At 52.9% G+C, this 24,948-nt stretch overlaps 1 protein-coding gene across 4 annotated transcripts in view; it reads left to right on the forward strand.

Moving 5' to 3' along the window:
* The window catches only part of GPSM1 (G protein signaling modulator 1), a 79,087-nt gene that overhangs the window by 23,171 nt on the left and 30,968 nt on the right, over nt 1–24,948 (forward strand). For 3 of the 4 annotated variants that reach the window (XM_066980764.1, XM_066980765.1, XM_066980763.1), the window contains exons 2-9: nt 5,632–5,853; nt 6,388–6,523; nt 6,797–6,939; nt 8,805–8,928; nt 10,114–10,229; nt 10,511–10,666; nt 12,412–12,520; nt 15,308–15,434. In XM_066980764.1, coding sequence (XP_066836865.1) covers nt 5,633–5,853; nt 6,388–6,523; nt 6,797–6,939; nt 8,805–8,928; nt 10,114–10,229; nt 10,511–10,666; nt 12,412–12,520; nt 15,308–15,434 — 1,132 coding nt within the window. In that variant the 5' untranslated portion in view covers nt 5,632. Of the gene's footprint in view, nt 1–1,597; nt 2,458–5,631; nt 5,854–6,387; nt 6,524–6,796; nt 6,940–8,804; nt 8,929–10,113; nt 10,230–10,510; nt 10,667–12,411; nt 12,521–15,307; nt 15,435–24,948 lie in introns of those variants that run through there. The other variant, XM_048051325.2, reaches the window with a different exon arrangement.

Raw genomic sequence — 24,948 nt, forward strand, 5'->3', positions numbered from 1 at the left:
GAGAGCTGGGACGTGGCTGCAGCAGCAGCCCTGAGCCTCGGGTCTGCAGCAGCCGGTGACCCTGCAGAATGGCTCGTGGCTAAAAGAAACGTGCAGGGGTGTTGTCTAAGCTAGAGGGCGAGCGTGACATCCGTGCAGTGTTGTTTTCTTGGAATGCTTGGCAAGGGAGATGCAAAGATTTGGGGAGAGCAGGGTATTGGGAGGTCAAACTGTAACTCCAAGCCTTTAAACGCGTGCTGTGAGCAGTGTTTCCCCTCTGGGGACCTGTATCATCACAGAAGTCCTATATATAGTGCTGTTTTGACAGCAGTCACGGTGATCGTTGTTAATAGCACTGATAACACCTCGTGCCATTTGCTTTGTTTCTAACTTGGCAGTGTTCTCAGCATCCCCAGCACTCCTGGGACCCTCGCTGCCTTCTCTGTATTGCTGCGTCGCTTGAAATTATTTGCTGCATAAGAGTCCTTGTGTCTTGGCTGCGCACCTTTTGTAAAGGAACGTTTTTTTTTGCTCTCTAATTCTTTCAGTAGCTTCCAAGGCAGCCACAAGGCAATCGGTGCTACGCGCCGTCATTAGCTGCTATCTGACGGTGATGAATGACCCTGGGAAATCTCGTCGTTAAGGCAATATCAGCCCTTCCTGGTCGTCTCGGCTCCTTCTGCCTTCAGATCACGGTTACCCTTTAAAGAAGAAGGGAAGGAGGAGGGAGGGTGGCCCTGCGTGTGCTGCATTGTCACCGCACGGCGCAGGGCCACCCTTCCCTGCCTCGTGCGTGTCGCAGCAGCGCCCGCTCCCGTCTGTGAAGTTCGCAGCCGTCGCCTTGATGGGGGCCGAGTCCTCTGCCAGCGTTATGCCATTCACTCGTTCCCCTGGCAGAATGCTGTGCAGATTGCCTAACTCGTTTGTGGCCAAACATTAGGCTTATATTTCGCCTCCCACTGCTTTTCTGATGTTACAACTGGTATCCTTAACGCTTTATTCTTACCTGGCCCAGGCTTGACGTGGTCTCTCCGCTCCGTGCATTCAGACAAGCCTTTTGCTCTGCTTGGTGTGCTCCTGTTGTGGTCTGGGACCTGTGCACCTGGGGGGGACGTCGGAGCCTCCTGGCTGCCTGTGGTGGGCCTGGAGTCCGGCTGGGAGTCCCGCCCGTGCCTGGAAATCCCGCACAGATCTGCACGGGTGGTTTGCGACGACTGAGGGCAATGCCTGTGAGCAGGCTTTATTTTCCTTCGATTTTTCTCTCCCATATCTTTGTTCAAAGCCCCAGCTGGGGACACGCTGCGCCGTTAGCTGCAAGGTTGTGTGTGGTGGGGGAATTGCGTTTTCAAGCTTCGGCATCGTGGCTGTGGAAGTAAGAAAAGCAGCTCGTGTTCTGCAGTGTCTCTTCTGAGCCACGCCATATGGCCGAGCCCAGCACCTTCAGCTTGTCGGCAGTGATTTGCTGGCTCAGGAGGGAGTGAATCTTCTTTCCTGGTATTAAGGCGTGAGTAGAAGTGCTTGCTGAGGCGGTGCAGGCCCAGGCGTGTTGCCTGTGTGTCAGCAGAAGAGAAACTTAATACCTTGGGTGGGGCAGGGGGGACAGAAGGCTGTGCCTGCCCAGGTGGGGAGGCTTTGGAGCCCGGTTCAATGGGCAGGCGCGTGCTCCGTGCATCTGCCTCTCGCAGGCTGGGGACAAGCGGGAACTGCTTGGATCGTTTGTGGACTTTGCGGAGCTTCTTTGGGGTCTGCCAAGCTAACGTGTGCTTCTGCCCAAGGGTGACCCTGCTCTGGAGCAGCCCTGAGCTCTCCTGGTGAGGAGAGGCGTTTCGTGGCAGCGGCCCTTCTGCTGCAGCCAGAGCAAGGAGGCACCAGCAGGAGCAGCCGCTGCAACCACAGAGGCAAAGAGCTTTGGGAAGAGGTTGGTTCAGAAAGGAGGAAGATGCATGCCTTCGATCCCAGCCATCTCATGGACTCATCCAGAGCCCTTTCTCTTGTTTGGGAGGTGCTGAAAATACGTGAATAAGCCAAGACATTTGTTCTGGAGTTTCAGCTGTGGACTCACCTCTCTGGTACCTGAAGCCAACAGATGGCAAAGGATATTGTATTTCTCAGAGGGAAGAGGACAGTGCTTTCTGCAGGTCTTCTGAAATAAAAGCAGCGCTCCTTTTCCCCTTCCCTTTCATGGGCAGCATACAGAGGAGAAAAAGAAGTGTCCCATATAAACGCAGTTCAAGATTCCAGCAGCTCACTGATAACGTTGTCTAAGTGGATGGAGTGAAAACTGGAGAGCAGCGCGCGTCATACGAGCATGAAGATGCCATCAGCATCTTCAAAACCCCAGATCTCACCTGGGAACTTAACAGCAAGAGCTGTCTGCAAAATTGTGCCTAGCAGACCTCAGCCCCGCTGCTTCCTCCTGCCAGTGGGCTTGGAGCTGTGGGTGTACGTTCAGAAAATGCGCAACCTGCAGAAGAAGAGGTAGGAGAGGGCTCAGGCGCTTCCTGTGGGAGGAAGTGGGGCTCTGACTCGAGGCTGGCTCTGCTCACGGCTTTCTTTTGCCAGGGTCTGACAAGATCGGTTCAGTTTGGCTCACTTGCTCAGCAGATTCCTGTCTTCTGCCCAAATTGCCCTTCTTGTCTCTTCCTAGAGACAGCTGAGCCGTGGCCACCAGAAGCTGTTGCGTGTGGAGCGATTTGGTGTGCTTGAGTTTGTTGCTGAACCCTTAGCTGCCTCCTCTGCCCTTTGTGTTGTGTTTCTGAGCACTGCTAAGCCTGCGGTGACTGAATTGCACGTAAAGGTGCTTCCTGGAGCTGGCCCTGAGGATGTGGGAAGGGCAGGTGGGTTTTACGAGTGGGTTGTGTTTCCAGTTCTAACTGCTGTCCCCAGCTCTTGTCCCTTCGCGTGGCAGCGGAGGCTTGGCTGAGGGTGACGCAGGGAAAAAGCCGCCTCTCCCCTCCCCTCGCTTGCTCAGGTCCCAGGCTGAGCCGTGATGTTAATCGGGTAGGTCAGATGCTCTGCAGAGCAGCCTGGCCAAGGACAAACGGATTTCGGTTCCAGGCTGCGTGCGCTGGGGGCCGTGTCCCCGCGCTGTGCCGGAGCGGTGGCGGTGGGAGCCCCGGGGAGGCACCCAGGGAGTGCACACGCGTGTGTGTGCGTGTGTCAGTGCACGAGCTTCACTTCTGGTGACACTTCCACTGGTAAAAGGTAGTCAGAACAGGATGCTGATCCTGGAGCACGTGGCCGGGCTGTATTGCTGTGGGGCTTTTTGTGTAGCCATTGCTATCCAGAGCGCATTAAAAATTAGGTCTGTACGTGGCTGCGATGCTATGAATCAGGCAAACTGAGCTCCAGCTCGGTTTTTAGGCTGTTTACAGCTGGTGAACTCAGTCTCTCAAGGAGAACCTGGTTATTGGGAAGATCTTTGTTTGTTGAAATGTGGAGTTATATGAAATGTACTTCTCTGTCTGCGGTCTTTTAACTGGACCCCAACGTTAGATCCCATGATAGCAGCTCATTCCCCCATTTCAAGTCGTTTCAAGATTCATCTCTGCTCAGTTTCTTGAATTTAGTTCTGCTGATTTGAGTATAAGGTGTTCTCTGCCTTTCTCCAGGCCCAAACCTTCTTTCAGCCGTTTGGGAAATACCGGCAGGTACCTGTCAATAGCTGGCGGTGACACCAGGTGTCTGCTCTGATGATCTGCAGGCCACAGAAGTGCCTTAAACTGATGGGAGTTTGGTGCGATCCCCAAACGGGCCCCTCTAATTCAACTCACTGTAGCAGAAGCTTGTTCTTGTTCGTTTTCATGTGGCCTGGCAAGAGGATCAGTGGAGAGGAGCTGAACATTTTTGGTTTCAACAGTCGACACTTTGCTTTTTCCTGTATCAAAGGGGAGTCAGGCAGGGCCTGATGCTGCACTGGCACTGCCAGCAGCCTTCTCACGTGAGTAAAGGTGCTGCTGACATGGGCAGAAGATGCTGGAGCACAGTCCTGGAGCAGGAGGAGCTCTGCTCCGAAGCCCGTGTGTGTGAGGGGTGTGTGACGGCAGGCTGTGTCCTCTGGGAGAGAGCCGGGGTGGCTGCAAGGGTGGCTCTGGGGAAGGCGTCTTCAAGGGCTCAGCGGGAAACTGCTGCAGGAGGCATCGGGGCTGCTGCCATCGCAGCGAGGGCGGGCACGTCGTTCCCTTGGGCTGCATACCACGATCGAGCTTCCTGCAGTGCTCTTTCACTGCGAGGAGAGCGGGATCAAAACCTCCTTTGGATGTTTGTCATCTTCTCTCTGACCCTTGCTTTCTGACTCTGGACAAGTGAGCTGTAATTTTTGTGAGCAGCTGTCTGCCTCTGACCTCCGCGGGTTTGACTTTTTAAAATGCATTAAGCAGAAAAGAGCAAAGGGAACGCTCTGCATGGAGGAGCGGGAACATGCCGTGTCCATCCACCTCGTGGAGGGGCTGACTTTGCAACAGGCGAGACGTTCCCAAACGCAAGCTTTCAAACGCCTGCTCTGTCCCTTCTGAGAGCTGATGGACGCGTGGCTCTGTAATCTAACGGGGCCGGCTGTGACTTAGGGCTTGGTGGAGCACTTTTCCCTTGAGGCAGCGTTGGCGGCATCGCTGCTCTCCCCTGGCTCGCAGAGCTCTTGTGCCAGCAGCACGGCGTGTGCCACCGCCGAAGGCGTTGGGAAATGCGAGGGGGAACGGCTCGCCTGCAGGCCAACGTGCAGAGCGCCGGTGGAAAAAGTGACAGACGGGGAGTTAATGGAAAGCAGACACGGAGCGCTGGAAGCTGCTCAGCCAAGAAATTCTGCACAGCCCAGGGTTTTCTCTGGTATCCAATAAAAATGTGCTACAACTTGGCTACCCTCTCCGTTACCCCAGGGAAATGGCACAGGCACGAACAGCTCGGGTCTGTGGCTTCTGCGCTGCGCGCCACCTTGAAGAAAAACAGATGCCGTGCCACGCTTAGGGTGCAGGCGCGTGAGGTGAGAGCAGGGAGGCACGAGTTTCTTGTCCAGGTCCTACCGGGAACCCAGAGGCTGCCGTCTGGAAATCTGGGTGCTCCTGTCTCGTGCCCCTTGGAGCCCAGGGGAGGCAGCAGATGCCCCAAGGAAGGCTTGGGCAGGGCAGGCAGGGCCCCAGCCTGGGTGCTCGTGGCCTTGGCCCCTTCTAGAGGGGGGGCAGCTGCCAGGGAAGCGGGCAAGTGCTCGGTAGTTGTTGTCCGAAAAGGACTGTCTGGTCCCTGTGGTTGTAGGCCTTGTCCATAGAGGGTCGTCTGCTCTCTAATATTTCCCTTCTCGCTGCCCAAAAGGTAGAGTTAAAATGGATGAAGTCAGCCTGGTGATTTAGAAGCTGGTCTGCTGGAGCCATGTACAATTTGACCTCCTGTCAGACTGCCTCTTACCTGTGGGCACCACTCAGAAAATGAGGCGTATTCCTAAATGCCATAATAGTTCCTGCAAATGTTGATGGTAGACTCTAAAGTCTGGCTGGGCTTTGGGCTCAGGCTGTTCGCTGTGCCTCTGGAGGCGCAGACATGCACTGCACTGATAGCTTTTCCAGGTGCAGTGAGTAATTTTAGATACACGCCGAAGGATCTCTTTAACCGTTGTGTGGCTGCAGTCTGACGCCTCTAAAATTGGCCGTCTTGCTTTTGCAGAATGGAGGCGTCCTGCCTGGAGCTGGCCCTGGAAGGAGAGCGCTTGTGCAAGGCAGGGGACTTCAAAGCTGGGGCAGCCTTCTTCGAAGCAGCGGTGCAGGTGGGGACGGAAGACCTGAAGACTCTCAGTGCCATCTACAGCCAGCTGGGCAATGCTTATTTCTACCTAAAGGAGTACTCCAAGGCCCTGGAGTACCATAAGCACGACCTTACGCTGGCCAGGTAAGCGTGTTGGCACTGCTTCATCCTAATCAGAGTCTGAGCAAAGGGAAGTTCTGTGGGGTCTGAGCCCAACAGACTTAAGGACCCTGCTCTAGAAACGAGCATCCAAAAGCAGCTCTGGGGCTTGGGGCGACCGTGCTGTGGAGAACTTGGAAGGAAACGAGAATGGGCCAGCCACCTTCAGGGCATGGAGGTAGAGAGGGGGGATATGGATTGTAGGAGGGCTCTTGGAGCAAGAGGAGGGCCCTGTCTGATTCTCCCCTCCCCAGGTACTCGCTGTAAGCACCGCTGATGTCATTAGAACGAAGAACTGAGAAAGCAAAACAGTGAGCTGTCCTCAAAATTCAGAGAACTTGTATGAAGCCCTCCAGCCATTCATGTGGGTTGGGAACAGCCAGATGGGGTGTCTGTACTGTGCAGTGCTTGCTACAGCTTGACTCACTGTAACTTGAATCTTGCCTCCAACAGCTGAGGAATCTAAGAGAATCTGAGAGCTTTTTAATACCTATTTCTCTTCCTTTGGTCATCCTGTAGAACCATTGGGGACCGCATTGGAGAAGCCAAGGCAAGTGGCAACCTCGGGAATACACTGAAAATACTCGGGCAGTTTGATGAAGCTGTTGTTTGTTGCCAGAGACATTTGGACATTTCCCAGGAGCAGGGAGACAAGGTAATTGCTTCATGGCATCCAACAGGAAATATTTCCTACCTTTAAAATTAATCCATCTGCAAGCCAGCAAATGTGAAAGGGTAGAGGCAGGCTCTGGAAGGAGGTGAAGTGTCAAGTGTCCCTTGTGGCTGCATCACAGGTCAGATGCCACTGACAGTAACAGCTGTATGGCAGCGATGGTGGGGAGGGAAAATGTGGGCTTCCTGGCTCTGGCTGACTGTCTCTGTACTGGGATGGGAAGTGTAATGCCCTTACTGTTCTTGCTCCTTTCAGGTGGGTGAAGCCAGAGCACTCTATAATATAGGAAACGTTTACCATGCAAAAGGAAAGCATTTATCTTGGAACATGGCCCAAGACCCAGGCTACCTGCCGCAAGACGTCAAGGAGACTCTACAGAAAGCTTCAGAATATTATGAGTAAGTATTGAAGCTCAGCCACCCCTTTGTCCTGCAGGGAACAGTCATCAGTGACTGATAAAATGCACACAGGTGCACCTTTATTAGAGCTAAGAGCTCTTGTGTGGTTCACTTGTGGAGCCTTCAGCAAAAGGCTTTCTGCATCTCCAAAAAATTAATTGCATGCTGTTACTTTGTATTTTTGAAGGAGCTGAAATTGGAAAACCCCTTTGCTTCCTGTAATGAAGCAGTTCAGTTTTCCCTTAAGACTCTGCATTTCTTTAATTCCCGCTTCTTTACTCCTTCACCATGCACAGTGAATGTGTAAAATAGGATAATGCTGGGGATCTGGGTATTTGTAGAAAATGGGCAGGAGAGGTATAAATCCCATGCTCTGGACCACGTTATTTTGGCAGTATGAGGCAGTGCATTTGATTTTGCAACCCAGGAAGGTTAGGAGCCTGCACACTCTGTTATTCATCTGACCAGGTGAAACTTATGAAAGTGTGCAAGCCGCGGTTACTTTCAGCATGTTCCTCCATAAGCCATATTAGCTCCAACAGCAATGGGCACAGCGCAATCTGGTACTCTGGCAGGAGCTGCTGCGTGCGAACAAGCAGAGATGTGGAAATTATATCATTTACAGGGGCAAAGCTGCGCCTGAATTGCCTCTCTCAGGCCAAAGCTGCGTGCAGCTGTCTGTTCCCCTCTTAGCATGCAAAAAATCATTCTTGAGAAGATGTTATCAACTGGGAATATTGCCCCACCCCTGGGAGGCCAAGGTATGGTAACAAATTTGTCTCAAGGAAGGCAAGAGAGGGACTGCACGCTTTTATAAAATTAGAGCTAAAATTCATCCTGGTATTGCCTTAATAAAAGTCTTTATATTTTGAAGTATGATCACGCACCTAAGTTCAATAGTCTGTTCCTTCTCAGAGCTATATTTGGAAGGTGAGCTATTAGCTCCTGTAGCCCCTGCTGCTCTCTGCTGGCCTTGATGAAAATGTGTTCCTGTGTATCTGCGTTGCTGGAGCCACAACAGAGCTTCTCCTTCCCCCAGGGGAAGAGGCTTTTCCCTGAAGTGCTGGTTGTCCTTTTGATGGGTCTGTAGCTCATCCTGCTCTAACATCCTTCCCTTTCTTAAACAGTCGCGAAGTTCCCACTGTTGTTCCACACAGGAAGGCTGTTCCCAGACTTGCTTTCGGGCTAATGTTTTTCTCCTCTTATCTTGGAGTTGTATTCCAATAATGAAGCTTTTTAAAGTAGCCTTTTTATTATGTGGAGAGGGTGTCAAGATCTTACATTGGTTTCCTCATTTCTGAGGATGTGATTGTGCCTATCTATAGCCCACCAGCCTTTTCCCAAAGAACGATGAATATTGCATAGCCGGTGATTACCTTTGTGCCAGCTGGGAGCTCTGTGCTTCCCCCTGTGTGCTGTACATGAAAAGGGGGGGGGGAAATGTGTAGAGAAGTGCTGGGAAGAGCCCTGGCATGGAAATGTGGATCTTGTCCCTACCTCTAGCAGGGCAAGGAAAAACTTGGGGATAATCTCTCTCCTTTGCTCCTAGTTCACCCTGTATGGCGGCATGACCGTTTCTTATTTAATGTGGGTTCCTATCAGGCTTTTGGGTGTGTGAGCACTCGTGCAGGTACTGTACAGAGCTGCAGCTTGCCCGAGGTCAGGAGAGCAGCAACGATTTATCCCCCAGGCTGCCAGAGCTCTGCGGCCAGCGTGGATCACCAGGCTGTGACCTGCGTGGGATGGCAGCGTGCAGGACGTGTCTGGGAAGGGGAAGTGCCTTCTCCAGTGTGTGTTCCCTGTTCTTTGTGGTGTGAGTCCCTTTGCTGTGCCTCGTGTAAAGATCTATCACGGATTTCTTTCAGGAGGAACCTGTCCCTGGTGAAGGAGCTGGGGGACAGAGCTGCACAGGGCCGTGCTTACGGCAACCTTGGCAACACCCAGTACTTACTGGGCAACTTCACTGAAGCCATCGCCTTCCACAAGGAGGTAGGGAACTGCTTCAGCTTCTTCTGGGGCTGGGTACCTGGTAGGGAGCAGCCTTCCTTTCTTCTCACCACCTCCCAGAAAATACTGGGAGGTGTTTTAACCCCCCCACGACTGTTTTACTCCCTCCTGTGTGTGCTTCAGATCCTGCCCGTGCTGTGCTGTGCTAGCTCCTGCCGAGCAGCACCTTCCTGCGTTCCTCATCAGCGCTTAATGAGCGACTTGAGGGAAGGGTGCTGTTGGCTTGGAAACCAAAGGAGATTTCTCAGGGCAAATTGCAGCTGGGCCTAGCAAGGCTTTTCTGTGCTTAATTTGTGTCAGTCTAAATTTTAATAAATGCAAGCCATGAATTTAATTAAGCTGCTGAAAGAGCTGCTGATCAGGAATAATTGTTGTTTGTAGAACATAGCTACTTTCTGTAAAGCTTTACAGAGGGGCGAGATGACACAGTCCCTGCCCCAGTTCAAATGCAATTTGGTTTCTAGTTTGGAGTCTGCTCTGGTTTCCTCAGAGCAGAGGGTGCTGAGCACCTTGGGACATCAGGCACTGCCAGAGCTCTTCTGTTTGTGTGAGAAGGGTTGGGGGCAGCAGCCAGCAGTACGTCGGGAGAAGGCACTTGAAAGGGGCAGGAAAATTATGCAATACCTGCTGGGAGCAGGTGCTGCAAAGTGAGAGGTGGGGAACCATGGGGAGGGGCAGGATGGAGGTACAGGCAGGGACGGGGGCCTGGGGAGCAGCTGCAGCACAGAAGGTGAGATGCAGTTCATGTGTGTGTTCATTCTGTGCTGGAGCACCGCACGGTGTGATAGACATGCTCGTGCTCCTGGTCGTTACAGTCTGTAGATAACTGCATCCCGTCCCCTGACCTCGAGCTCTCCGTTCTCCTATTGATTCAGCTGAAGTACACACAGCTCCTTTTGCACTTCAGCTGAACAGATGCGTACTGACCAGGCTGGAGTAGGAGTTGAGAGGATGCATCTCTGCTCCCACTTTTCCAAAGGTCCTTCCTGATGCTGAAGTGCAAAAGATGGAGAGCTTTCCTGCTGCACCTAGCCCCGATAGGCATGGGCGCCCCTACTTTGCTGGACCTGAACTTTGCAAAACAAGAAGTTAAACTCCCAGAAAAGTTGTTGTGTAACAGAAACCTGGCAGTAGCCAGCCTGTACTCACTGTCTGTGTCTGCTGCAGCGCCTCGCTATTGCCAAGGAGTTTGGGGACAAGGCAGCCGAGCGGAGAGCATACAGCAACCTGGGCAACGCACACATCTTCCTTGGGAGGTTCGACATCTCTGCTGAATACTACAAGTAAGTGCTGGGGTTAAAGCAGACTCGGGGCAGACATTCCCTGGAAATTCCCACCTATTGCAGTGAATTCATAGGCTCGGGGGAACGTGACAAGGGGCCTGGTGGCAAATTGCCTGTGTGGCGCTCAGCGGTGGCAAGTGATGCTGCCACCTGCCAGCCAGCCTGCAGAGTGTAACAGGCATAAACCCCAGCACAGTGCCCACCAAAGCTGGGACTTCCCTGTTGCCTCGTGGAGGTGCCCTGCAACGATCAGGTCTGTTCATCTCTGCCTTTCCGTGCAGGAAAACACTCCAGCTCTCCAGACAACTCAAAGACCAAGCAGTAGAAGCCCAGGCTTGCTACAGTCTTGGAAACACGTACACGCTGCTTCAAGACTATGAAAGAGCAATCGAGTACCATCTAAAACACCTGGTGATAGCACAGGAGCTCGGAGACAGGTAAGGGAGTGCCTCAGGGGGTGGCATCTTTGCTCTGGTGGGCTCAGAGCACCGGTCCTTCCCTGTGGGTTTGTTGTTCTCCACCTCCAGCACTAAAGAGCAGCAAGATGTGTTCTTGAAGGCCTTCAGAAATCTTTCAGGGCCCGGGCCTTAGTCCAGCCATGGTTCAGAAAAGTAATATGAGTGAGACCTTTATCGTGTCGTTGAAACCTGGGGATCATGCCTTTAAGCTCAGCCTGTCTGGGGTGAGAGATTTCTAGTCAGATGTACTTCAGGAAAATGCATTGTATCCAGTGCTTTGCCGTGCAGCTACTGCTGGTTTATCCTAGTGGGGCCTCCCTAAAGCTCTCTCACATCACAAAAACTGCCTCTTCTTTGGAAACCGTGCAGATAGGACATACGTGTCACCCTGTCCTGATGCTCTGAGATGGGGCTGGAAACTTCCATGAAGAAATAAATAATAGCATGCAGCATGGGGAGATGATATATTTTGCTTCTTGGCCTCATTATTCTTTGAAGCTTAGTCTCCCTTCTCTCTTTTATTTCTTCCTTTTTTTTTTTTTTTTTTTGACATTAGTTCCTTTCTCCTCTTTCCTCTCTGGATACTGCTGGAGCCTTCCGGCAGCTCATTAAGTGACTTTGCAGCCCACTTGTTCAGTGTTGCTGCTGCTGGCTCTTGGGAAGCCGGGTGTCCTCCACTAGATGGAGCAGAGGCATTAAAATGCGAGCTCCGTGGCACTGTCAGGGCATTAACTGCTCTGGGAAGGTATAATCCCACCCAAGGGTGAATCATGCTGTGGGGGTGCAGGCCTGTGGGCTCCTGCATTTCTGGGAACACACCCCATGAGCAGAAGGTATTGAACTGGGTGACAAGAAAAATGTTTAAATGCTGATCAACCCGCCCAAACCTCTGAAAAGGGAGTTGCAGTCACGCTGAACCTCCCCCTGCGCCCCCATGTGCTTTTTTTATCCCCTCACCCCCCACATCTGCACGTTTGCAGAGCTAAGCAGGCTCTGAGCACTGGGTCTCTGCCTGCTCGTGCAAGCAGGTGCTGAAATCTGCTCCGGAGACACCTGTGGGGCTGGTGCGGACTGGCTGTGCTCAGGGGCTGAGCTGCCTGGGGCAGGTTTCACATTTGCCGGCGTTCTCTGGCATCTGAAAACAAGAAGCTGTGCCCCGGAGGTCTGGTGGAAATAGGTCAACGTTTGCTTGGCTGCTGCATGCAGTCTGTGCATGCATCCTGGGTGACCTGCTGGTATACAGCAGGAAAATATTGCATCCCTGGAATGTTTTCTCCTTGCCACGTTCCTGCTCATTTAGCTCTGGGCTGTTATGGAGTAGAAGGGCTGGATGTTACTTGCCCTCGTGATGCACTGTGTATATCTGGAGGAGAATCCTTGCTGTGTGAGGTGGAAGCTAGATGGGAGCTCTCACTTCTGCTCTCAGTCTGGCGCTCACAAATAAAGTCAGACCATTCTGGGTCTGTGCTACACGGCTTAGCTGCCTGCTGCTGTGGGTACAGGCCCGTTTCTGAGGCTATTGCTTATCCTCTGATCTTACTGACTTCAGCGTAAGAGTCGTTTAAGGTATACAGTGCGTTTCATTTTCCTTTGCAGAATATTCTGTAAATGTAAATTCAGCTAGGAGGTCTGGCACTTGGTGCTCTTGAGAAGGAGGCCATGAAAGGGTTGCTGTGCTGGGTTTTGCCCAGAATTTCTGTGGTTGACAGCTTCCTGTTTTGCAGGGTGGGAGAAGGAAGAGCCTGCTGGAGTCTCGGAAATGCCTATGTCTCCTTGGGGAGCCATGAACAAGCTCTGCACTTTGCAAGGAAGCATCTTGAAATCTCCCAAGAGGTATGAGAAGCTGGTTCAGGTCAGAGAGAATCAGTCCTCCCTGTTGAGGAAGACGTGTTTTTTATCCCAATAAGTTAATTTGATATAGTTCTTCTAGCTAGGAGTGCTCTGGAAAGTGCCTGCCTGTGTGCTGTTTCAATGTTGTCTTTAGGAACTGCTGGGAAGTGTTCATTTCATGAGGTGCTCCCAGGCCTCCGCTTACTTAAGGCTAATGTATTTGCTGTACGTTGCTAGTAACTGATAATTCCTGGGTGAGGAAGGGCCCAGGGACCAGTTCTCACCTGCTGGTCAAGGTGCTGTGCACCCAGCTGGTGTGAAGAAGCTCAGGTACCTCCTGGCACCCAGTCTGTTAGTAAGGCCCCCCTCTCCTGAGCACCAGGCTATGAGATCCTGAGGAGATGGACCTTGTGATTCTAACTCTGGTCTGGCCTGATGTCCTAGCACGTTACTATGTGGAGAAAAAATGCCAGCTTCTGTCCAGTGGCTGGTGACTTCCATAAAACCGCTGCGTTTTGGGCTGCCGCAGTGTACGTGTGACAGGTTGTCCTCTCTCAGTGGAGCTGGCAGGGGGTCCCAGCTGGGAGGTGGTGAAATGGAGCACTGTGCAGACACGATTTACTGCTGATTCTGGGTGGGCACAGCCTCCAGTGAGCCCTGTACCAGCGTCACCATTTGGGGTTCCACGTGTGCAGCTGCTCTGGTTTTCACGAGTGTGCTTGCCCAGCTAGCTGCAGCTTTCCAGGTACAAAAACACGAGGCACTTTCGGATGGCTCAGATGTTCAGAAAGCAGGAAGGCCGTTGTTTGCTCTTTCCAGTGTGCTATGAGGAAGTTGGTTGTGGCCTCTTTAAAGTTCCCCGGATGAAGAAATTGCCCTTTTGAAGCACTAATTGAAATCCCTGCATGCAGGCGTTGTGTGTTCTCCTGCCTGTCTTTAGGCTGGCTGAATCCTGGAGCAGGGCTGACACACCGGCCTAATGATGCGCTTAATTATACTTATCAGACATGCAGGAGAAATGCTTTTCTTTGGCCCTGAACATCTTAGGACAAATTAACTTTTCCAGCTTTTAGTCTGCCAGGACTGTGGCGGTGTGGGGCTGGTTACTGGGAGCCAGAGGGCTGTGTGCGTTGGTGATGGGAGGGATGGAGCAGCGCCTGGGGACTGCTGGGGGCGGAGGGGAGAGCCGGGGCGGGCAGGGGGGCTCACAGCGCTGTTCCCGTCCCGAGGTGATGGCTGTGATTGCAGAGCATGTCAGGAGCAGGTTACTCATGGCAGGCGGCTGATAAACTCCCCCACATCCTTAATTACGGAGTGGTGCAGAGACCGTGTCCGTTTGTGGGGAGGGCTTGTGTCAGCTTCTAGCAGCTAGTGGTTCTCTTAGAAAACTGTTTTATTGTGGGCTCGGGACTGAAGTTAGTTGCCTGTGCTGTTGTGAGCAGCACCATCGCTGCCCAAGAAAAGCCTGCTGCAGTTAAACCTTCGCACGCTGATGTTTCTAACTCGTTTCCCATCACCCTTTTCCCCTCCTCCCCTGACACAAATCTGACAGTGACATCTGAATCCGAGTGAAAACTGCTCAGAGTAACCGCATGGGAAGCTGCTGCAGGGTGATCAGAGGTTGCTGCAAAATTTCTGCTGAAACAGCCCGAGTAAAAGCTAGATGCCTGGAAGACTCGGAGGCTGCCCCGGCTCTCAGACACTGCCCTGCAGGACCTCTCGTGTCTTCATGTGGTGGGGGGCTTCTGGGGAAACCGGGGCACCCGAACTGAGGGCAGAAAGCAGGGCCCTGCTGTGGTGTGCATGTAGGTGCTCTGATTGTCCTGCCAGTGTTCCTCGGAGGGTAATAAGGCCTTGGAGAGAACCTCGAATGAATGGAAATCAGGGAAGCATTTAACATCAAGGGCTGTGAAACCGAACCAGGACGCGGTAATTTCACTGGAGATGATGTCAACAGCAAATCTCTTGTAATTGGCAGGGGATTTATGCCTGATGATAAGCTTGTTTGATCTGCCTCCCTTTACTGGTGCTTGGGGCTTTGTCATAAATAATGTGGGGATTTATGATTTTGTTCTGGGATGGCTCGCGCTGCAGTCTATCTCGGAGGACCACAAAAGAGCTGTTGCAAGGCGTTTAACAGGGAGTCAGGGAACAGCCAAGGTCTCTCTCTGTAGCAGAGGCTGCTGTTCCTCTAAAGATTGGAGGCTGCTTCTGAGTGACCTCTCTGCGTTTGCCGGTGATAATGCGGCGCAGTCATTTTCATGCTTGGTGTTAACCTTTGAGGGGCACCCAGCAGCACGTCCTACAAATCCCCATTTTTAAGTAGCAGGAGCCACTGGAAAGATTCCTGAATATCTGCCCTCAGCTCCTTCAGGCTGGTGAGAGATGGGACTTTTGAAGAAGAAAAAAATAAAGCATACACAGGAATTTGGACTGTCTCAATTTTAGTATTAGTTTATTATCTGCGCATATACTTCTATCTCCCAGTTCTGTAGCTGCGGGCGAGCTGTGCCCCTTCAGGTCACTGTAGTGAGCTCTGCAGAAATGCTTTTCGAGGTGCAGCCAGCACACGGCACACCGTGCGTGGACCCTCCCTGAGACCATCACCAGAGTAGTTTTGGAGAGTTGTGGTGGTGTTGAAAAGCTGGGTTTGTGTCTCGGGGTGTCTCCAAGCTCTCTTCTCTATGTGTTTGCTTTGGTATGGGACTGGCACTGGCATCCCTTTGCTAGGGACTGTTTCCTTGGAGCTTGTTCCCTTTTAACCAGCTGCCTGTTGGCTTTCACCTGCAGATCGGGGACCGGAGCGGGGAGCTGACGGCCCAGGTGAACATGGCCCAGCTCAGGTCAGCCCTCGGCTTGGGCCCCGGGGACGAGGACGTGGGCACGGCGCAGCATTATTCCGGCTACGAAGCACAGGGTGAGTGTCTGGGCTCTTGCTGGTGCTGTGAAAGACGCAGGATGGTGCACAGGGAGTGGGAGGTGTTGGCAAGTGGGAGGAAATCTGAATGCCGGAGGGAGATGAGGCTATCAAGTGCCTTCACCAGAAAGGAGGCTGCAGTACGTTTGCAGGGAAAAGAATGTGAGGACAAGGGGTTTTTGGCACGCCCTTGTAGTGAATCCCTGTGACCCAGATCTCCCCTGTTTCACAGCAGAACCCTTCGTTATTGCATACACCCGGTGTGAAAAGCTTGCTCTGACAAAGGCCCACGAACAGCATCTTATTCTCCACTCCTGCTCTGTGCTTTCCCTAAGTTTCAAGGACGGGGAAGGATCTACCCCAAGGAGGGCACGGAGTGAGTTAATGGAATTTAATCTGCATTAGGAATGAAATCCCACGTTCCAAGTAGCGAACCAGCTTTTGTCTCTTCTGAAGCTCTGCAGGGCCTTTTTAACTGATTTGACTGATAGAGGGAGCTTTCAAAAGGTGACTGGCAGGGATTTTTGGCTTCTGTCATTCTGACTAGCACCCAAGGAACGAGCCTCCAACACGAGCTGAAGGCAGGCTGTGAGCATCAGTACGCTGGGTGCTGTCTCATACCCAGAACACCTGCAGTGGTGCTGAGGTTGGAAACAAAGATGTTACAAGGCTCGGTCACGGCAGACGAAATGGCTTTATTTTACCACAGTGGGCCTGGGGTTGTTCTGCCTCTGCTCCCCAGGGAGAAGCCACGCTGCCAGCCCGATGTGTCCCCTGCTTGGGGACCGTCTGCCTGTCCTGGGGCTGCCACCACGGATGTTTGTGGGTGCCTGGCATGGGGCGCTTCCAGCCGGCTGTCCCGTAGCTGTGGACAGCCTTATTAATTTACACAGATGAAATTGCATCCCAGGAGGTGCGGGCTGATTAAATATGACCTTGTTAGTGCAGACGCATCTTCTGAGGCGCGGTGTGTTCTTCCCCTGCTGGTAGGGCTCGCTCAGAGATGATGCTCTGGTTGAGGCACGGTGTTTTAGGAGGGAGAAAGGCTGCCTGCGAGGGTTTGCTCTGTGTATTGATCCTGAAGGTGTAGCCTGCTACGTCAGTGCTAAAGCTTTTCCTGAGAAATCGAGCTGTGGATGAGGAGCCAGCGTGCCCTGCCGTGCCCCATCAGGAGCTGCAGGGGAGCAGAGCTGAGTTCAGTCTCCTCGAAGGCCATGCGGGCCACGACAGCTGAACCAACCTCCTTCTGCACGTCAGCTCCATCTCTGTAACTGCTGGGGAATTTATTAGCTAGCGCCTTCTGCTGAGTCCTGGCACCTTGTCTGAGGTTTCCCTCTGGCAAATTATTTTGCCCTGAAAGGGGGGGTCAGGAAATTAACCTTGGTGCTGCTGCTGCTCCTAGGCCAGAGAGAAGCGTGGAGGAAAGGAGCCGATGTGGGTGCCAGGTCCCACCGGCTGGGGAATGGGGTGTGCGGGAGGAAAACAGACTTTTGGTCCCTGAGCTGAACTCTGCAGGTGAGACTTGGTGAGGCAGAGCCTGCCTAACTGTGGCCCGCGGGCTGCTCGCTCCCCCCCCAGTGATCCAGATGTGCCTGTGCTGTTAATGTCTGGAGCCAGGAGTGAGTTTTCTGTCTCCTGAGAGAGCCACATTATTCCGTGTGTGGTCACGGAGAGCAGGCGAGGGCTGAGCTGGCTGGAGGTCGCAGTGGCCTCGTGAATCCGTGGTGCCCTTGCTCGCGTTCCCAAGGTCGGGGCCGTTGTCGGCAGCAGCACAAAATGTTCTCTGAAGGAAAACCAACAAATAACCGGGGCTTGCTGTGTAGGAGAGGGATGCAGAGCAGGGCCCAGGACAGGGGCACAGAGCGTCGCGGCACGTTGCACACAGCTGGCTCTGGTGTGTGCATCCCGGGGGGAAAGGCGCTGTCCCTGTCACAGACCTGGAGAGAAGGTGGCTCTGCAGGGCAGCCTGCGGGAGGGGAGCCTGGCTCCCTTGGTTTCTCCCTAATTCTCATTCTGACTTCATCTCTGTCGTTCTGAACCCCAGTGGAGGATAAAAGAGGCCACTGACGTGTCTCCGAGCCCTTCAGAAGGGAGATCTATTTTATGGCTGCCAGGCACTTTGGTACCCTGCTGTGCACTTATTAAATGATTAGAAAAGCGTGATTATTTATATTATTAATAGCAGCAATTTACAGCAAGAGGAACATCTGCTTCTGTAATAGGAAGCAGGTGAGACAGTTGAGATTCAAGTTGACTTCTGAACCAGGCGTGCCTTTTGATGTCATGGGGAGAAGAGCTTTCAGATTTTTTCCCCTTCAGATTGTTTTCCGTGCTTAAGGTTGTAAAATGGCTGCATATTCATAAGGATGCTAAAAGCGTCGGATAGAGCAGGCGTGCTATCAGACACACGAATGTCACCAAGCAGGTAGAATGAAGCTTCACAGCAAATTTCAGTTCTGGGAAAATCCGTCCAGCTGGCTGAGAAACCCTGAGCCATCAGACCGGGATGTCCTTCGCAGGTCGCTTGTTTCCAAGTCTTGGGCATTGTCCTCCACCCGGAGCCTGGGGGAGGAAGGAGTGTCTGGTGTTTTCCTCTGCTGCTTCGGCTTCCTCTTGCTGAGCTCTTTGTGATTTAATTAATATTCTGAGAGCAGTTGGAAGTCAGAAGACAAAGCTGGAGGCCAGGGAAGTGGGGCAGCGCTACAGAAGTCTTGTGAAAGCAACGACCTTGTGAAGAAATGCAAACAGGGAGAGCTTAAAGCAACAGACCAGAAGAAGCTGGAGAGGAGCTAAAACACAAAGCAAATAAACAGAGGTTGCGTCTGCTTCTCTGAACACACGAATACACGGCCCTGCAAAGTGGTCTTGCCCTCTTTCACACGCTGCGAGTTAAGAACTGGGTACGGGTAGGCTCTTGCTGTTGGAGGGAAGGGAACTCGCCGTGCTCGTGAGGGATTTGTGTTGCAGTGGTCAAAGCAACCGTGAGCAGCGAGAAACGCTGCCTGGTGCTGGGGGTGCCCCGGGTGCACGCGGCCAGCTCTGCTAGCCCAGGGCTGAGGGTGCTGCCCTGCGCCGCCCTGCTCTGGGTCGGGCTGTCTGGGCTGAGGCTCCAGCCCCTGCTCAGCAGGGCGCGAGCCGTGCCTGGTGCTCCACGAGCAGTGGTGGATCGGGAGCGCTCGACCTGGCCTCGAAGCAGCCTGTGGCAGCGGCACCGAGGTGGGTGAGCTGAGGTTCTGTGTGCACAGCGCTGCCCTGCAGCGTTCCTCCCTTCAATTCCTCCTTGTCAGCTCTCCCCTCTGGAGGCTGGCACCGGCCGGGGGCTGCCTGCCAGCCGCAGGGAGCACAGGGAAGGGGCTCACCCGCTGCCAAAGGGATGGAGGTGTCGGGCACAAGGCAGAGAGCAGCCCTGGCCGGCCGGCTCAGCTGGATTTTCAGTGCTTCTCTAAAAGAAAAACCGATTCTGGGCTGCTTTTCTTTTACACTCAGCAGCGTGTCAGCCTCAGCTGTCACCCCTGATGGCAGCAGTAGTGTTAGGAGGTGCTGAGCAGCACCTCTCCTGGCAGCTGGGTGTAGGTGGGGAGGGATGCAGGTATTCTGGAACGCGTTGGCACACATGTAGATGCTTTCAGAGCGTTGCGTGCTGGTTCCTGGCACGGTTTCCGTGCTGTTTGCAGTACACAGCCACCGCTGCCCAGCTGTGCTCAGCGAGCTCGGAGGGCAGGAAAGGACTCGGCTGCGAGCCTGACTTAGAATCGTAGAATATCCCCCCAGAATCGTAGACTTCCCCCACTCTGCACAGCCTCTGCTGAAAAAGTGGGGTTACGAGGCTGCTCTGCTCGTCTGCACTTGGGTTTCAGGAACCTGTGTGAGAGGCAGCCGTGCTTCAGGTGGTGGTAGTGGGGTGAGGAGGTGGGCAGTCCAGGTAGGCACGAAACCCGTCTCCTGGGCGGCGATCAGCTCCGCGTGGCTTTCAGTGTGGGTCTTTGCATCCTCGGTGCAATTCTGAGCTTGCTTTCTTCACAAGAATCTTTGAACCCTGGGATAAATTAGGGGTAGAAGAAATCTGCTTTTATGTTTCCCAGCCTGTTTGTTTGCTTGCTTGCTTGCTTTAAATATCTTTGAAGTATCTGAGAAGTGTTTAGGGCTGCTGAAATATGCTCGGTTGACCAGCCCCTATTGACGCAAAGCGAGGAGGAGGCAGAGCTGCCAACCTGTACCAGCCTGAGCCTCGGGCTGGGGTGCTGTGCAGGGATGGTCCTTCTCTGTGGCTTGCTCGACCGTGCTGCGAGGGGCTGTGGTGGGTGACAGCCGAGGGACGTGGCCCTCTGAGACCTTCCGACAGGGGGACAGCGCGAGGCTGCGACTTCAGTGTCCGCAGACAAGGCTTAGCTGAGAGGTGCAGAAAGGCCGTGGGGGGACAGCCAGAGACATCCTCGACATGGTGCGGCTCCTGAGAAAGCCTGAAGAGTGTAGAAGCTTTGGGGCGTGTGGGGAGGAAGGATTTTGAGGTTACGGTAGCTTCCCCAGCCGACCTCCGGGGGAAGGAGAGGGAAGGATGGGATGGCCCCCGGCTGGGGCAGCAGAAGGGATTTCTGGCAGGGCTGCTCGGAGCTACCCAGGCTCGGCTGATGGGAGCCGAGGGTCAGGCCTGAGCAGCAGCCCCTGGGTGCAGGGACCCCCGACCCTGCAGGCCTGCACTGAGCCGCCGTGGCCACGCTGAGAGGCGGCAGGGCTGGGGAGCACAAAATGCAGCGCGTGGGCAGCCTCTGCTCTGCAGCCGAGTACGGGGTCACCTCGCTGGAGGCTTCAGCACGTAACCTGCCCTGCTTCTCACCGTTCAGATCAAGTAAGCGTAGCCACAGGAATTGTTTAATGTTAAGTATCTTCAACTGTATTTGATTTTCCTAAGAGCTGATGGGCTGCAGCTCAGCCTTTGTCCATCCCAAATAAAGGGATGAAAGCCCAGGGCCGTGCTGGTTAACTGCACCCTGCGTGTGCAGCTCTGATGGATGAGAAGTTCACTCAACAGAGTAGCTCTTGGCAGAGTGGAAGGCAGAATACAAGGTGGCCTGGAAGGGGTTTTTTTGTGCTCAAACAGATGCTCAGCAGAGCCCCAGCTGTGGGTTCAGATTTGTGCTTGGTATGCTCCTGGGCGATGAGCGTTGCCTCCCACTAAGGCACCTGCAGGAAGGTCTCCAAAATGACGTGAGAGCTGTGGTGGTCCTTGCCGTGATGGAGCAGGGCTGGAAGGATGAGAGGAATGCTGCTTGAATGGGACAGGGGCTTGTGGGAAGATTTAGGATATCTAAAGGATGGCTCTTTGTTATCTCTGAGTCTTCTCTAAACCTCTGAGTAACCTCTGCTGTTACAGCTGTTAAATCACTTCAGTAGCACTGATGAGGGGAGATGAACCTCTGAGTCATTTGGATTTAAATTGGGTTATTTAGCACTCAGCTCAGACTGCCCCAGCATTAGCTTTATGAAGTTTTAAAAATATTCTTCCCAAAGTTTTAGCAGTATTTAATTCTCTCCTCTCGCTTCGCCCTGTACACGAGCTACCTTCCCGGTGTCAATGTGAAGTGCAGCAAGACTTCCAGCTCACAGCAGACGAAATGCTTCGGGCCCGGAGGAGAGGATATTGTGCTGATGAAATTCAGGTGCCTGTTTTATCCTGGTGCCAGGGGAGATTGCAAGTGCTGGAAAGGAGGAATGAGGAAGAGGCTTGTTCGCAAATCCTTTGGCAGAGAAGATACAACGTGGCCTTTGGCAAAGCCATCCGTTAAATCAAGGAACCTCTTGTTGTGGGGAGAGCTAACTTCATGGAAAGGGTCAGTTCCTTACACAAACCCCTGCTCAGAGCTGGGAAGCCTGAAATCCCCTTTGGCTGCTGTTCCAGGCTCCTGCAGCCATCCCAGCTAGAATTACTTTTTATCCTTAAAGGTTTTTGTGCAGGGGACTTGGTCTGCTTTGGCACTCCACTGGACACACCACTCCACTTGGCAGCAGGGCTGGCCCCTTGCCTGACGGAGCCGGGCACTCAGACAACAGAGCTTTGCTTAGCAAAGAGACCTGGGGCTTGTAGGGAAGCAAAGAGACCTGGGGCTTGTAGGGACAATCGGAGCTCGTGAATTCAAAGGCCAGCGTGGCCAGCCACGTGCCGGTAGCTGGAAGGTGCCTGCCTGCTGCAAGCTGGTGACAGATTCACAGCAGCCTCCAGGAGGAGGGATCGAGTATGTTGCCCCCTCTCTATAGGATTTTGCTGTGGGTGTTTGATCCCCGCACGGCTCTGGCACGTGTTGTTCTTGCCCTCCCTGAGTCAGCCCGGAGGACACAGCTGCTCTGACTGGGCTTGTTTAGCTGCTTGATGGTGCCCGTGTTAATTATTGCGTGTCACTTCCTAGCTCAAACTGAGTGTCTTTTTGATCTCTGCTTGTTCAACACAAGCTTGTAACGGGAGATCAGAGGTCACGAAGCTCTGCTATATACTGGCAGAGAAAATCTCGCTGTTTTAGAAGAAAACCAGGTGTTCCTGCCAATCCTACCATGGCTGTTCTTGAATTAGCCCGAGGTTATGTGCCTCCTCCCAGCCTGCTCCACCCAGTTCAGTTTATCTCCCCGAAAATCCTTCTGTCCCCAGAACTATTAATCTGGTAAGCATTGCCTAGGGGAGGTCATGGTTCTGCAAGGCCTCCCCTGACACGGCTCCAAGCTTCCCACAAGGCTTGTATTTGACTTTGTCAGGTGGTGCATCGTTGGGTGCGCTGTATGTTCTGTATCCTGCAAGTCCAAACCGAGATGCTTCATTCTTTGGCCTGAATTGCCAACACTTTATTTGCAAAAAGCCATATTCCAGCCTTACTCAGAGAGAAAATGATGCCTGTTGTGGATGGGGAAAGGTGGGGAGGGGGACTGGAATCAGAGACGTGCCCAAAATCACAGCAATCAGTAATGGTTTGTAAGGCTTCAAGATGTAGGATAACCTTATGCTCAAAGAGCCTAGCTTTTCTGAGCTGCATTGGTTTTGCTCCTACTGGGGGAAGGAAACTCCTTTGTGTCATCTGTCTCCAAGGAGGACTTCTGCTCCCAGTCCCACCTCGGCCACATGAATGAAGGCTCTCCTGGGATGTGGTCCGGAGTGTCTCCTTTGTCCCCCCTGAGAAGCCTCTGTGCCAGCCGCCCACCCTGGATGCAGTCAGCCCGATGTCCCGGGGCTCCTGGGTGCTGCTGACGTGCAATATTGCTGTGATGTTGCTGGTACTTCCAGCCAGTTGTTCAGCTGTCAAACTGGATTCAGGAGGACGTGGAACTTGGGTGACACACGTAAAGCGTCTTCTGCCAAATCAAGCAGATGAGCATCTCAGCTCAGAAGTAACTTGTTTTTGTTACTGCATATTGTACATGCGTGTATATATTTAAAGGAACACTTTCACTATGGAAAAAAAAAGCTACAACACTTTTGTTATTCTGGAGAAGGTTTTTGTAGTGCTCAGGATCTGTCTGGAAGGCTGATATTTGCTCAGCTGTGTGCTGGTCTGTGTGCCAACGAATACAGCACTTTGGAGCTAGTCAGAGCAAACACGCAGCAGCCCAGTCTTCCCAGCAGAAGAGGTTTCATTCCTGTCCTCTTGGCTTCCAGCTTTGATATGGGGGGCCGAGAATGCAGGACCTTGCGTGGGACCAAAGCATTTCTGAGGAAGTCTGACGTGACAGTGTGCTGGAAGCAACCTTCCTCCAGCTTTCCCTGCCACCCTGACCCTTAGCTATGGGTTGATTTTTGTCCTTTCCATGTGTGCTGTCCTTTCTGTTGCAAGCTGTACATGTTCATGGCTTTTGTCTGGACCATAGAGCCCAAAGAGCCCTCATTTAACTGCTAGGGAGGAAAAAGTTGTCTCAGCCATGTCAGGGTTCCCCTGGTCCTTTCCGCTCTAAGGGATGGGTGGGCAAACAGATGGTCCATCCCCTAGATCGATGCACAGCAGCTTGGTGCCAGCGTTTTATGGCTCAGTCGTTGTAAATAACTGATATTATTTGCTTTCTCTATTTAGAGAAAAGTATTGTTCTGTCCCAGTAACATCAACTGGGAAAACAAATGCCGGCATTTATCATGCGAGTGCTGGCAATAATAGAGGTCAAGTGGATTTATAGTGCCAGAACCCATTACATGTTTGAAGACTAATTAAAGCCCTAAATGAGCTGCTTGTCCTACTGGAGGCTTTTTTTATTTTTTTTTCCTTTCCTTGCTGCTGGTTTTTTTTCCTTTTCTTTTTGAAGAGCGCTTGCTGTAATAATGGAGCACCAGCTAAACAGAGATTTCCTGATTAGATGTCAGCAGTGAAAGATTTGAAATGCTCTGCGTGCGTTGAGGTCGCTGGACCATATCTCCACTGTTAGTTCGGAGCCTGGTAGGGTTTACAGACCTGTCTTCCTCCCCAAACAACTGCCTGGCTGGTCTAATTTAATCCTATTTAATATTTAGAGCGGTCTGCCACGGTCAAGGTTCTGAAATGCCGGGGTGCGTACAAAGGGAGGAAGGCAACGTCCTGGGCTGGTGAAATCTGCCCCAAGGAGAAGCCGATATCTCAGTTGATACAGGTGTGGAAGGAAATGACCTTTCCAAGAAAATACAGCAACTGCTTCTGCCAAGATTTGTTGTGTTCTTTATTGTGCAAAGCCTGGGCTCTGCGGGGTATCTCCTACCCCCCCCCAGCTGCCCTGGGGGCACGTCACCGACCTGCGACATGCGCTGCTCGGCCGGGAGAGCTGCAGGGCGAGGGGGGATGACACTGGCCGTGTAACCTTTCCCTGTGGTTTCTGTGGAGTTCACTGTCGGGTTTAATTCTGCTCCTTGTGGTGCAGCCACCCCAGAGGGACATGGTGCCATCTGGGCCCCACGTAGAACCGCCCCTCGATCTGCATCGGGGAGCTTGCTCCATCTCAGCCAGGGACGCGGCAGGCAGCTCTCCAAGCTGGAGATGGGGGAGAGCCTAGGAGTCATCAAAGCACACGTCAAGTTGATGAGAGCTGCTGGCAGGGCTCCCTGAGTCGCTGCTACACATGTTGTGCTCGATCTCGTCAGCTCTGAGCTCTCGGGAGTGCCAGCTGGAGCTGGAGACCGTCCATGCAGGAACAAAGCTGCCCACGCTGTCTGCCCAGCTTTACCCTACTGCAGAGTTACGCGGGGTCACCCATCGCTGTCCTGTAGGAGCATGGAGCAGTGGGAGGAAGCGTAGCGGTCCCCCCGTGTCTCATTGCCCCACCTGGCTGGAAGCAGGGGGAGCTTTGTGCTGAGCAGGCACTGCCAGGGGTGCGTGGCTTTTTAAGCAGAGGCCTGGTGTGGTCTTTCCCCTAAATATGCTGAAAAAAAACCCAGAAACCCTGAAAAGCAGAGCGTTGCCCTACACTTAATCAGCTTGAGAAGCCCAAGGACAGCAGGAGCGTGCGCTGTCAAACTTCTGGCTGTGAAGAAAAGATTGTAGATAAAGTTTCTCGTATCTGTGTCATCACAGGTAGCACA

The sequence above is a fragment of the Anser cygnoides genome, chromosome 20 (assembly GCF_040182565.1).
Source record: "Anser cygnoides isolate HZ-2024a breed goose chromosome 20, Taihu_goose_T2T_genome, whole genome shotgun sequence".
NCBI lineage: Eukaryota > Metazoa > Chordata > Aves > Anseriformes > Anatidae > Anser > Anser cygnoides.